General features: G+C 46.5%; 1 protein-coding gene across 1 annotated transcript in view; it reads left to right on the top strand.

The window, feature by feature from the left end:
- The window catches only part of LOC137504748 (intestinal-type alkaline phosphatase 1-like), a 94,772-nt gene extending 81,234 nt beyond the window's left edge, over positions 1-13,538 (top strand). Inside the window, exons 10-11 of the mRNA XM_068233333.1 lie at positions 2,227-2,343; positions 13,285-13,538. Coding sequence (XP_068089434.1) covers positions 2,227-2,343; positions 13,285-13,538 — 371 coding nt within the window. The remainder of the gene's footprint in view (positions 1-2,226; positions 2,344-13,284) is intronic.
- The last annotated feature ends 1,474 nt before the right edge of the window (positions 13,539-15,012 follow it).

The following is a 15,012-nucleotide window of genomic DNA, read 5'->3' as shown; positions in this document are numbered from 1 at the left end:
TGAGCGCTAAGTCCCACCCAGCATTAAGGCCATGGGATAACCTGGTCCCCAGGCGATGTATCCACATTGCCTCCTTCTTCAGAAGAAGAATTTGGGACCCTAGCGCTGCAAGCAGTGGTGTAGCAATAGGGGATGCAGAGGTTGCGACTGCACTATGGCCTCTGGACCAGAAGGGTCCTCTTTTATCCATCTTATTAGCGTTGCATTGGTGTTATGCTGGTAATGAACACCTCTATATGTGCATTGGAATAGCAGTAATGTTTAACAAACTGCTTTCTTGCTCTGATTACACCTCTCTGACACTGCATCTGTCCTTGGTAAGTTTTGAGGCTCCATATTGATAGAGCTCTTAAAGGACCCCATGTAAAAATTGTACTGGGGCCCCAAACTCCATAGTTATACTATTGGCTGCAAGACTTTTGCCAACATCATAAAAATATAGGGTGCAGTGTTATGAGGTTAAGATTGACTGGAAGGCACCCAATAAGTCAGAAATCTGCACCCAAGAAATCAGCATTAGTCACATGAAGCCCTCTTAAAGTGGATGCGAGATAAACTTTTACTCATTGCATAATTGTGTTCCTTTCATATAGTTTATAGGGCATTCCTCAAGCCAAATACTTTTTTTGTTTTGTTTTAATACTCTAATTCCCTATAAACTAAACAAGCCAGGCCCACAGCTTCTCTAGAGAGCATTGGCACTCTCAGCCTTAGTAGCAAGAGCTTATGGGAGCTCAATCTGAGCAGGAGGAGGAGGAGGGGGTTACTAGCCATAGATTTCAGAGGCAGAGGGGAGGAGGGAGGAGGAGAGGGGACTGAATTTACACACAGGCAAGCTGATAGCATCTCCAGCCCTCAGCCTGTGACAATGTGACAAACAGAACATGGCTGCCCTTGTTGTATCACAGGAATAAATAATTTTAAACCGTTGAAGCTGTTTGCAGATATATGTGCTATGTAAACTATCTAAACTTTAGATAAGATATGTAGAAAAGTTACTTGTTATAGTTAGTTTTTCATCTCGGATCCGCTTTAAGGTAATCTAGACTTTACATGTCAGTACCTCAAACTATGGCCGGAGGGTCGCATACAGCCCACTGAGCCTTTTTTACTTGCCAAAAAGTCTCTTCTCATAAAGTATTACATGTAGCCAACATCAGTCCTGGTCTTCATGTAGTTCTGACCAGGCAGGAAGGACTGTTCATGCTGTGATGGACAAGATGGTCTGCTCCTATTGATGAGTATTGTGTCATTTTTTTCCCAGAACTTGCACACCAATTTTTGGGAGATATCTGCAAAAAAAGGTGCAGCAAAGCCTTCCCCATTTCCCAGCAGAGCACCTTTTGTCCAAGGATACGGGCAGACGGCTTATCCCAACCTCCAAAGCTCAAGAGTAGATGGGAGAAAATACTTCTATGCAGGTGGTAGTAGGCAATCTGGAAGCCTTTTTGAATATTCTGGAGGCCTCCAGATGTCTGCAAGCCCTCCACATGATGTGGGATGGGTGTGGGGTACATTAGTACTCCTTACCCATTCCCATAAAGGGTTTAATGTAAAAACAAAAAACTGGACACTGGGCTCCTACTGCAGGGAATTTCACATACACTATAACAAGCCCTGCACTATAGCTGCAAAGCTCCATGCTATGAAGTGCAGACGGTCCCCCTGAGTCTTCTCCTTTGGGGGCAGGTGTGGATGGCTCTCCCAGGTGATGGCCATGCTTGAAGCGGCCATCTGCACCCCTCTGCTTCCCCCCACACCCCCACATACACACACATTGAGCCTTCTTTTTGTCAAAGTCTAGATCATATTGGTACGAGAGAATTGATTAAAGTATTTATTATTACTTAAGTATAATAAATCATTTTTTACTTTTTCCGAATGAAGGTGGTCGAAATCTACGCTCAGATCTGTTTACTGCCTCTTAGCCTTGCCAGGGCATAGCTTTCTAGCACTTGTTGCTGCTGCACTCTTTTTTCTTCTCATTGTCTCCTGACCCTGTGATCACTGTGAGCCAATCACAGTGATCACTACTTACCATAAATAGGAAAAAAGGGCTGATTTGCAAGTCTATTGACCTGGAAGGGTTAAAATGGTGTCTGTGCATGTTTTTTTTAAACCTTTGTGAAAATGAGTAATGGCCCTGACTTATGTAACACCTCATGGTTTACACACACAAGGTAATCTATATGGCTTCATGTAAGCATTACACTATCTTTATTGCAGGTGTAGCTCCCAGCAAAGCAAGTGACGGTAAGCCGTACACCAGTGTGCTTTATGGAAATGGACCTGGCTTTAAGCTTGTCAATGGGTCTCGGGAGAACATCACCGGACTGGACATAGGTATGTAAATGTATAGGCTCCATAAACATCTGTACTATTTCATGCTGGATAAGGTGGATTTATTATATTGTACTGTCATCTGGTATTTAAAGTGGAACTTCAGACGATGGAGCTAATTCACAAACTTTATCTCACAACTTATCTTTCCTTGTCTATTAATCACCTTATCTATAAAATAGCGTTCTATCACTTTCCAATCAAAAACAACAATAACCACAAACATTCAGAACAAGTTGTTCCTGACTGAAATAAGTCTGATATTACTTTTATTGTCTCATTTTTAGTATTTTTATTTATTTATTTATTTATTTTTCCTTATTGCTAACTGCATGCTTAACAGGTTTGTGGAAATCCACAGAGGTAGTTAATCAGCTCTGCTGAGACAGTGATTACCCCACCTGTGAATGTTTGTGATTTTCTGCAAAACATGTACTGTTGGTGGGCCTTGAGGACAACGTTGGGGAACTATGGGCTTGATTCACTATTGCTGGGTACACACAGTATGATTTTCTGTGCGATAGATGCATCCGATTGATAAAATCCCTCATGTCCGGTATTACTCCAAATCGATTCTGCACTCAATTTCTCATAGAAGTGAATGGAAAAAGATAAGAAAAACGAGTGAAGATAAGAGAATCGAGTGCAGAATCGCGTGCAGGATCGAGCGGAAAAAACGATCGGGTCGGAAAATCGCACGGAAAATCGTACCGTGTGTACCCACCATAAGTCAAATAGCATGAGTTATGGTGCCTTATTTAGAGTTAAAGGAGTTATCAGGGATTTTTTTAGAAAATAAACGCTACTTACCGGGGGCTTCCTCCAGCCCCAAGCTCCCAGGACCTCCCTCGCCGCAGCTCTGCCTGCAGCCGTTCGCTGGAGCTCCGACCCGGTCCCCGGCGATGACGTCAGAGCGACCCCCAGGTCGCTCTGTACTGCGCCTGCGCGAGCGGCGCTGTCAATCACCGCCACGTGCGCCGGAGCGGACTGCGCAGTCGCAGAACTACTAACATGCCTTATCAGAGTAGCATAGTGGGCTCGATTCAGTAAACGGTGCTAAGCCAGTTATCACCCCTAAAGGCTTTGGGCGTGCTAACTAGGGTGCTAAGTAGTTAGCACATACAAACTACTTAGCACCGTAGTTAGCACATGCAAACTTAGCACCGTAGTTAGCATATGCAAACTACTTAGCACCGTAGTTAGGACATGCAAACTACTACTTAGCACCGTGCTAACTAGGGTGCTAAGCTCCATGGTTAGATACCCCTGGTCTTGCTAATTATGATCTTGTAAAAGATAGAATATTTGGAAATTTAAATTCAATCTGAGCTCTATATATTATTGACGATCATTATATTATTGTTAACAATACCTCTCATCTTCCACAGTGATAATTGATGCTGAAGCTACTGTTGGAAAAGTTAGGAGGCACACTGCTACACTGCATATTCTGTCATATGTTCCTTTTCTTTGTTGAATAAACACTGATTTTTTTTTTTAAAACTAGGGTGCTAAGTAGTTTACATGTGCTAACTACGGTGCTAAGTAGTTTACATGTGCTAACTACGGTGCTAAGTAGTTTGCATGTGCTAACTACGGTGCTAAGTAGTTTACATGTGCTAACTACGGTGCTAAGTATTTTACATGTGCTAACTACGGTGCTAAGTAGTTTACATGTGCTAACTACGGTGCTAAGTAGTTTGCATGTGCTAACTACTTAGCACGTGCAAAGCATGTTAGCACATGCAAAGTGGCTTTTCACTGGCGTGCTAACACTTAGCACCCTTTTCTGAATCAAGCCCAGTGAGCGCTACGAACTTATGCCTGCTAATTGGCAATGACGAGAGCTCCACTCATCCTGCCCTGAGCCCCTGCGGGTCCAATCAGTTTAAAGGACATTATCCCCGCACTTTGATTGGCCCAATAGGCTGAATTCCCACTCTGAAGTCATAATTGACAAAATCAAAATGAATCACTGTTTCACTGGTCAGAAACTCTTTATTGTATCAAATTTGCATGATTAAAAACAAGGCATGGTTGTATGACATCCATAAGTCTGTATACAGACTAATAATAAATAGGCAAGGCTCTATAGTTTCTAATATGAAGATTAATATACAACAGAATAATGAAATAATGAAATATGCCAAATGTCTAAGACTACACACACACACACACACAAACCTATCCACCAAGAATATAATGCAACAGAAAGTATCAATAAGAAGTATTATAGAGGAAATACCAGGTCTGCAGTGAACAGGAGCAGGAACCAAAGTGAAGTGATGAGAGACGCAGAGAAGTGAGAGTCTTACCCAGTAGCAGGTGAGAGTCTTACCCAGTAGCAGGTGAGAGTCTTACCCAGTAGCAGTAGCTCCATTAGAGGCAGCTTCTCTGACAGAGCTTTCGGGCTAAACTACCGTATTTTTCGGAATATAAGACGCACTTTTTCTCCCCCAAAAATAGGAAGAAAAAGTGCCTGCGTCTTATATTCCAAAGGTAGGGAATCCTCGACTTCAGCACCGCCCGCCGATGCGAACCGCCGATCCGCTGCATTGTCGGGGACTCCCTGCCTTGTCCCCCTGTGTAGTCTGCCGGGTCCCCGCTCCCCCGGTAACAATAACTGCATAGCAACTCACCTTTCTATGGATTCCAGCGCTGTGTAGTCTGCTGTGTGTGGTCCTCCGCCTCCAGCATGTCAGCTACACCTGTAAATGAACAGTTAGCGGCAGAGACACTCACCTACTCGGCGGTGGCGGCGGCGGCACGATCTGCAGACATCCTGTCCTGGGAGGCTTCCCCTAATGACGGCTCCTGCTAATGACTCATTGAGTCATGGGGAATGACTCATTGAATCATTAACAGGAGCCGTCACTAGGGGGAGCCGCGCAGCTTCCCCTAGAGACGGCTCCTGTGAATGATTCAATGAGTCATTCCCCATGACTCAATGAGTCATTAGCAGGAGCCGTCACTAGGAGAAGCCTCACGGGACCGAGATGTCTGCAGATCGTGCCGCCGCCGCCGCCGCCAAGTAGGTGAGTGTCTCTGCCGCTAACTTTTCATTTACAGCTGTAGCTGACATGCTGGAGGTGGAGGACCACACACAGCAGACTACACAGCGCTGGAATCCATAGAAAGGGGAGTTGCTCTGCAGTTATTGTTACCAGGGAGAGCGTCGACATGGGGGGAGGGGACAGAGGACAGGATGGGGACTAGGGGGGGGGGGGCACACACATGGACATGCACAGGAGGAGACGCACACAGGAGGACAGGAGGGGGACACAGGGACTGGAGGACCACACAGGGGGGGGGGGGGGTGAAGGGGACACAGAAACACACACAAGGGGGGCAGGAGGAGACACACACACGGGGACAGAAGTGGACACAAGGGGCCTGGAGGACCACAGAGGGGGGCTGGAGGAGACACACAGGACATGAGGGGACGCATGTGGCAAAAGGATCACACAAGGTGGCAGGAAGGGATGCCACACACAGGGGGACAGAAAGGGACACATAGTGGACACAAGAGGACAATGGGGAGAACATGTACTGTACAATACGCTCCTGGAATATAGACGCACCAGGTTTAGTATATACTGTATACATTTTTTCCCAGATTCTTGCCCTCTAAACCTAGGTGTGTCTTATATTCCAGAGTGTCTTATATTCCGAAAAATACGGTAGTTAGGTTAGAGTCCAGCGCCAGTGTAGTCCTGCCATCCAACCTGCCCTCGCTATGCTACTCTGATAAGGCATGTTAACTCTGATAAGGCACCTTAACTCTGATAAGGCACCTTAACTCTGATAAGGCACCTTAACTTGATAAGGCATGCTATTTGTCTTATGCTGGGATTACACCATACAATTTTCTGTTAGATTCTACTGTTAGATTTTTCTGTTAGATTTTCTGTTAGAATGCATAATTAGATTATTTTCTGTAGAGAATGGTCATTATCTCTGGTGAATTGTCTTCTGGTCATCTCCTGCTGAGTAGAACAATGCCTAATTGCTCGGCAGATAGATGGTAAGATAGATACATTTCCAACATGTTGAATTTAGAGAATCTAAAGCCCAATCTACATGATACGATTCGATTACGATTCTATTTACGATCCGATTAAATCCGGCATGTCCGATCAGGATTCGATTCAATTCGATTTGACATTGCAAAACAATGGCAAATCGAACTGAATTGAATCGACTCCCGATCGGACATGTCGGATTTAATCGGATCGTAAATAGAATCGTAATCGAATCGCACAAAGAATCATATCATGTAGATTGGGCTTAAAGGTGGCCATACACTGGTTGATTTGCCATCAGATTGACCAACAGATAGATCCCTCTCTGATCGAATCTGATCAGAGAGGGATCGTATGGCTGCCTTTACTGCAAACAGATTGTGAATCGATTTCAGCATGAAACCGATCACACTCTGTGGAGATGCTGCCCCCCCTTCTCCGGCCGGCGCGACTCCCCCGGTCTCCGCTGTCTTCTTCTCCACGCTGGGCTCCGGGTTCCGACTGGCTTCACAGAACTTCCTGTCCACGGGAAGTTTAAATAGTAGAGGGAGCTTTACTGTTTATACTTCCTGCCGGGACATGAAGTTCAGTGAAGCTGCAGCCCTGGAGCCCGGAGCGGAGAAGAAGACAGTGGAGACCGGGGGAGTCATGCCGGCCGGAGCAGGTAATGTATTGCCACTGTATTGCGTCGGTCATTCGAACACCGCTATCGACGCACTCCCGACCCGCTGGAGATCGAGAAAAATCTTCTGCACAGACAAATCGACGGGAATCGATGGGAGCGATTGATTTCGGACGGAAATCGATCATTCTGTCAGCGTTTGCACGACGATTTCACAGCAGATTCGATCACAGTGATCGAATCTGCTGTATATTGGCGAGAAAAGCATTAGGTGTATGGGCCCCTTAACAGAAAAATCTAACAGAAAATTGTATGGTGTAATCTAAGCATAGGTGAATCAAGCCCTATAAATTCTAGAGTACCAAAATGTAACTAAACAGCTCATGTTTGTTCTTCTCTAATGTAGCCACTTAGAATCACAAATGGGCTCCAATAAATGTATTATCTTCATAACCAATAATAAAAGCCCTTCACACATACTTCTATAACTCATGCTGCTTTTTTCTTAAGTCTGTTTTTTCTTAAGGCTGTTTTCTTTTCTTAAAGGGGTTCTTTCGCGAAAAAAGTAGGCAGTTAAAAAATGTGACAGATGACAAGTTTTGGGCCAGTCCATCTTTTTAAGGGGGATTCTCAGGGCTTTGTTTTCAACAGCATTTCCTGAACAACAGTTGCAAAATCTAACTGACATCATAGTGTGCAACTGATTAGGGAGGCCGGCTGGTATCTTGCTATTTTGGCAGTTAAACTGCTGTTCAGGAAATGCTGTTGAAAACAAAGAAAGACCTGAGAATCCCCCTTAAAGAGACTCTGTAACAAATTTTTCAGCCTTAGTTCTTCTATCCTATAAGTTCCTATGCCTGTTCTAATCTGCTCTGGCTTACTGCAGTCTTTCCTAACTGCACTGTCTCTGTAATAAATCAATGTATCTTTCCTCTGTCCTGTTTGTCGGGCTAAGGCTTAGAATGTGTGGAATGTGCAGGGCTGCTTGTCATTGGATAGAAGCGATACACACCCTCTGCAGGCCCCCTGCACACTCTGTATGACTCACACACTCTGTTTATGTGAGCCTATCACAAGCTGGTTAGTTTGTTTTGTAAACACTGCCTAAAACTGTTAATTACAAGCCAGGATTGCAGCAGAGAGTGGCAGAAACAGCACAGAGGGGCACAGGAGAAAATAATGAATAGAATGGTATGCTTTTTATTGTAAGAATATTAGAGTACAGATTCTCTTTAAAAAGATGGACTGGCCCAAAACCTGTCATCTGTCACATTTTTTAACTGCCTACTTTTTTTGCGAAAGAACCCCTTTAAGGCTGTTAAGTCTGTTTTTTCTTAAGACTGTTTCTGAACGATCCGCTCAGCAAATCGTTCAGAAACAGTGTTATCAGTCTGCCGACAGACTGTACACACGCTCTACTGTCGCTGGAACACCCCCCCAGCCCCAGCAGGAGGGTCTGATGGACGCGTCATTCCTGAAAGTAGAGTGTGTGTACGAGCCTATACAGTCACACATGGGGTTGATTCACTAAACCGTGCTGACGCATAGCACAGCAGTTAACATGCCTTATCAGAGATAATGCCTTACCAAAGGTAACACGCCTTACCAAAGTTAACACGCCTTATCAAAATTAATACGCCTTATCAGAGTAGCATAGTGAGAGCTACGGGCTCAGGGCAGGACGAGTGGAGCTTTTGTCATTGCCTATTAACAGGCATAAGTTCGTAGCGCTCACTATGCTACTCTGATAAGGTATGTCAACTTTCATAAGGCGTGTTAACTGTGGTAAGGCGTGTTATCTCTGATAAGGTGTGTTAATGGTCGTGCTATGCGTTAGCACAGTTTAATTAATCAACTCCAAGGTGCGCAAAAAACGCATACAGAAAACTGGCACAGAGTGTGCTCCCAGTTCCAGCTTATTACAATCACTCTGTCCAACTCTGATGGAGCAGAACTGGCTCTGCAGACTTCTCTAGCATCACTAAAGTACAGAGCACTTGGGGAGGGGGTGGAAAGACTTAGGGCAGAGCGCTTTACAGAAGACCCTGCTGCACACTGAATAGGGACTGTCTACAAAACGTTGTTTGATTCGTTATCAGTGGCTGAGCAGATGCAGTCATTAGAACAAATGTGCAGAGAATATAAATATTTTTCTCTTTGTGCCCAGACTCATCAAGCATCACTACAGGACACAGCACTTGGGGAGGGGTAGAAAGGCTGGGGGTAGAACAGCGCTGGACACAAGTCCCTGCTGAACACTGAATAGGGACTGTCTACAAATCTTTTTCTGTAAAACTTTGTATGATTCCTTTTCAGTGGCTGAGCAGATGAAGTCATTAGAACAATTGTGCAGACAGCAGAAAGTTTTTTTCTCTCCTTGCCATTAGTAATCAGTCTCTCAGGACGGGCCCCCTGTGGCTTCTGGACCCCTCTGCAGCTGCATCCCTTGCAGGGTCTTTTGTTATGCCCCTGAATTATATGATTCCTTTGTTTTAAGATTTTCTTATATTTCAGAATCAACCACATGTGACTGTAGTGTGCCGACAAAATCTGCACTTGTGTGACTGTTCAGCAGTATGATTTGTCTGCAGGGCCGGATTTGTGGGCAGGCCCCCAAGGCACAGGACTAGGGCAAATTTATTATGCTAACTTCCATGGAGCGGCCGTGGGTGACAGGTTAATAACTACTGCACCAGGTGAGCCGCCCGCTAGTGTGTGTCCGCAGCCGCCCGCACCGCTTGCCGCACTGCTCTGTGTGCGATGCGAGGCAAGGCAGGTCAGGTGGAAGCGGCTGCGGTTGCCTGGCTACAAGACCGGGGGTGGGATCCGGGAGGAGGAGGACTCCGAGTGACTGACTCACTCGTCGGAGCCAAGCGATGGTGTAGTGCGCCCTGCCCTGGACTCGAGTCAAGGTAGACTTTCGCTCACCGCTCACTCCCAGCAGGCAGCTCGAGCTTCGGCTGGAGCGCATCTTTCAATAGGGCGCCGCCTCCGCTGTCAATCAGTGATGTGACGTCACTGATTCACAGGCACGCACAGCGCTAGACAGGAGTCTGGGGGAGGTCTCGCGGTGCCGCTGGGGCTGATGGATCTAGGACAGCCTCACTGCGTAGGCGCTCTGCAGAACGAGACCCCCTAACCTAATTTTCTGCTGCGCAGTGTGCACATTCCTGGCTGCCTGGCTCCAGTTAAAATTGTGACTGTCTGCAGACTTGACTGTAAGTTTCTGCTGCAGGCCTCAGGGGCAAATCCAGGATTTTCAAGGGGGGGGGGGGTTCCTGATAGGTCTCTTTTGGCAAGCCGCACACTACCGCGCATGCGTTTGCCCACAAAATCCACATGATGCACAGCATTTCTCCACAAAATACACACAATGCGCAGTGTTTCCCTACAAAATACACATGATGCAGTAGCGTTTCGCCAAAATATATATAATGTGGCAGTGATTAAGTAGCCAGATAACCCCCCTTTATTATGGATAACGAAATTACCCCACCCCTCTTTAGTATAGGTGACCAGATGACCCCCATTTATCACACAGGTAGCCAGATGAGGCCCCCCCCAGTTAGGATAAGTAACCATATGATCCCCATTTATAGTATATAGCCAGATAACTCCCCGTTCAGTACATTCCCCCTTGTATTTCGCCAGATCCCCCTTGTATATATGGCCAGTGTATATAGTCAGATCCCCTGTATATATAGCCAGAGATCCCCCCCCTGTATATACCCATATACCCACTGTATGCAGCCAGATGCCTCCCCTGCATATAGCCAGTGTATATAGCCAGATCCCCCTGCATATAGCCAGTGTATATAGCCAGTTCCCCCTGCATACAGCCAGTGTATATATATAATCGTAATGTGGGCAGCAGCCATCAGAAAATAATCGTAATGTGGGCAGCAGCCAGCAGTCATCAGAAAATAATCGTAAAGTGGGCAGCAGTCACCAGAAAATCACAATGTGGGCAGCAGGCACCAGAAAATCGCAATGTGTGGGCAGCAGTGACCAGAAAATCGTAATGTGGGCAGCAGACACCTGAAAATCGCAATGTGGGCAGCAGACACCTGAAAATCGCAATGTGGGCAGCAGTCATCAGAAAATCGCAATGTGGGCAGCAGACACCTGAAAATCGCAATGTGGGCAGCAGTCACCTGAAAATCGTAATGTGGGCAGCAGACACCTGAAAATCGCAATGTGGGCAGCAGTGACCAGAAAATCGTAATGTGGGCAGCAGTGACCAGAAAATCGTAATGTGGGCAGCAGTCACATGAAAATCGTAATGTGGGCAGCAGACACCTGAAAATCGCAATGTGGGCAGCAGTGACCAGAAAATCGTAATGTGGGCAGCAGTCACATGAAAATCGTAATGTGGGCAGCAGACACCTGAAAATCGTAATGTGGGCAGCAGACACCTGAAAATCGTAATGTGGGCAGCAGAAACTAGAAAAAAAATGCACCTGTGACAAAAAAACAAATCACTTACCTGACAGAAGTCTTCTCCTCTCCCGGCATCTGGCTCGCAGCTCCCCGAGTCCTCCTGCAGCACATCTCCCGCGCTGACAGGCAGAGTGCAGGGCTACGGCAAGATGGCTCCCGAAGCCCTGTACTGGAGACACAGTCTCCAGAGCAGGGCTTCGGCAGCCATCTTGCCGTAGCCCTCATCTGCCTCCGGGAGACTGCAGGGCTGCGGGGAAGAAGCAGCATATCTGGCTGGGGGGTCCCTCAATAGGGAGGGTGACAGCGCTCCCCCCCCACACGGCTAGCGGGCCCTGGGCCCCCCTACTGCGCACACACATGAGCAAGCGGCAGCTGCACTATTACATTCAGTGGCTGCCGCTGCTCAGGTCCGGAGGCACTTCCGGTCTAGGTGCAAGGGGGTGGTTCCAGACACCCGGAACAACCCCTTCCGTGCGCCAGTGGGCCTGCAGCATGATGTCTGTCTGTGTGTTCCTGACTGTCAGTGTCAGGATAATCAAATGTAAAATGAATGACAATAGCTGGGTGATGATAATTACTGAGGGCCCTCTCCCCTTTAGAAACTAAATGTTATTTGTATGTAGTAAGGTAATTATATATGCTGAGGGCTTCTTACTGGCCCCATCCTGTCTTTGCTGAATGTGGTCCCCTGGTCTGCCCTGTCCAGCCCACACTCTCTGTCTCGCACTTTACAGAGTATGTGCGGTGTGCGAACAGGGAATGTTTTAGCCCATTTTGCTAACTGTAACTGCTTGCACAAAATGCTCTGAAGGGTACAGGTAGTCCCCGGTTTACGAACACCGACTTACGAACGACCCGCCGATACGAACACCCGCCGACCCTGCCGCGATGACGTCACGCCGCCGGGGACTACCTGTACTGCTGCCAGTTGTAATGCAGAGTAAGCGCAGCGGAAGGTAAATAGAGGACATCTTACCTATTCCATGGCTGTAGAAGGTCCCAGCATGCTGCCTGGAAGCTGCACGGCCCGTCCTCTTGCTCCGTCCACTGTCCTCCCGGCGGCTTCACATGCGTCGCATAATGACGCAATCAGGAGAAGCCCCCTAGTGGTGGCACCTGTTAATGTATCATTATGCGACGCATGTGAAGCCGCCGGGAGGACAGTGGGCGGAGCGAGAGGACGGGCAGCACGCTGGGACCTTCCAAAGCCATGGAACAGGTGAGATGTCCTCTATTTACCTTCCGCTGTGCCAACTCTGCACTAAAAATGGCAGCAGAACAGGTAGTCCCGACTTAAGGACGGATTCAGGTTAACAACGAGCCGACAGTCCATATCTCGTTCGTTAACTGAGGACTACCTGTATTTCGTCAGCGCCATGCACTCTGTTGTGTGACTGGGCTGGACTGCGGCTTCATTGTGTGAAAATGGTGGTGATCAAGCAAACCGGTTACTTGGGGCTGGAGGAAGCCCCAGGTATGTATACATCTTTTTCCTTTAAAGTATCCCTGAGACAGGGGAAAAAGTTTTAATTTACTTACCAGGGGCTTCCTCCAGGCTCCAGCCCCTCGTAGCCTTACAGGTCTCTTGGTTTCTTCACAGTTTGTTAGGCTGTTTCGCTGTCCTAAGTTTAATTAATAATAAATACCCAACATTTTGTGGTTTATTTTAAAGTTAAAAGTGTTGGTAGGCAGTGTCAAAAAAAATGCGGGGCGGGGGGCGGTTGGTGATACTGGGCCTAGGGTGGAAAAAAGTACAAATCCGGCCCTGTTTGTCTGTAATGTGTAATATCATTCAAGCATATATGCTGTTACAAGTTATTGAAATTAACGCCTCCCCATTGCTTATCCTGTTTGTTTCAGGGGGAGTATACCGCCAACAATCTGCCGTCCTACTTTCATCAGAGACACATGGAGGGGACGATGTAGCTATTATGGCAAAAGGACCCCAGGCTCACCTCTTCCACGGCATCCATGAGCAGAGCTATATTGCCCATGTAATGGCCTATGCAGCCTGCCTGGAACCTTACACAGAATGTCCCCCTGACTCAGGAATCCTCACCTCTTCTTCCTTGCTGCTGCTTTTGATCAGTGTATGTGGCGCCCTCTCGTGGTGAGAACATCAGCCTTCTGCCACATGGATTTCTTGTGTATGATCAAGAGATATTAAACCCTTTTGATTTAAAAGCTGCCTGCAGCAGTGGTAATAAACAAAGTGATTACTTCTGTATTTCACATATCTAAGTGCCAGATACTGTAAGAGCAATTGTAATGATATTTATATTCTTTGAACATATACAGTACTTTGTTCTGAGCATTTTTTTTCTTTCCAAAATCCTTACAATAAATGACCCTGTTTTAGAAGCATCATGGAGTTCAAACATTTACAGTGTGAAACTGTGTAAGATTTTCTTATTCTGCTATTTACTAAAAAATGTTTTATATTTTTTAAGAGAACTGGGAAATGATATCCTTTTGGCACAGGCGAAATAGGAAAAGAGTGAATGAGCTGTAGGTTTGTGATGTGTAGCAAATGAAGGAATGGGGGAAAGGGGGAGACACACTGGAGAGAAGATTGCCAATCAAATTTCTTCATTTTTATGGAGAAAATGAAAACCATTCTAGACACAAAAATATTTACAGATGCATGTGGAGTAGCAGGATCATGGCCAGATTTAAGGCAAGGCCACAAAGGCCAAGGCCTAGGGCACCAGGCAAGCAAGGGGCGGGCTGTGGGCAGCAGAGTGGCAGTAGCAGTTAGCCTGCCGAACATTCGTCCTGCTGCACAGAGTTTGCACATCAGGGTGGGCGGCTACCAACAGCCGGATCTGGCACTCTGGGGATGAAGGGGCAAAGAACTGGCATTTACAATGATCTCTGAGCTGCCTGTCACTCACCAAATGTGCCATCAAGGATCTTACAATCTAATCACTGTGATCATGTCACTAACTGTCCTCAGAGGAAATTACAATGTAATCCCTGTCATCACTTTACTATCTGTCCTCAGTTGAGACTACAATCTAATCACTCTGGGGCAGCTGGTAATACTGAGCAGGATGGGCTGGACATGTAGTCAAAATATCTGTGTGACTATAAGAAAGGAGTTATTTATTTTAATGACATGTTAAAATCTCCACATTTGTAGGCTTCTATGGTGTATCTCCCTCCAAAAAGCCTATTTGCATCATCCCCAGAAAGGGAGAAAGGAAGCGGAGAAATAGATTAAAAAGAAAGCGCTACAGATTGGTATCGAGGAGAGTGAGATGCCTCCTAGACATCTGCCAACCTTTAACCCAGATTGTAGTCCTCAACAGGGTGCAGTGGCGTAGCTAGAAACCTCTGGGCCCCGATGCGTAATCTGGATGTGGGCCCCCCCTCCCGGCAACAACACCCCTCGCAACACCCGAAGCACACACATATCCATGGCTATATCAATTCCGCTTTCCAGCAGCATGGCTGCCACGTTCAATTTGCAAACATACGCAGCACCCAGAGGAAATAGGGCAATTAGTAGCAAGATGCCAGTCTGACGGAAAATAATCGTTATGTGCGCAGCATTCACCCGATAATAATTATTATGTGCGCAGCATT

The sequence above is a fragment of the Hyperolius riggenbachi genome, chromosome 4 (assembly GCF_040937935.1).
Source record: "Hyperolius riggenbachi isolate aHypRig1 chromosome 4, aHypRig1.pri, whole genome shotgun sequence".
In the NCBI taxonomy this organism is placed as follows: Eukaryota; Metazoa; Chordata; class Amphibia; order Anura; family Hyperoliidae; genus Hyperolius; species Hyperolius riggenbachi.
Note: the sequence above shows the minus strand (reverse complement) of the source record. Positions and strands in the feature narration are given on the sequence as shown.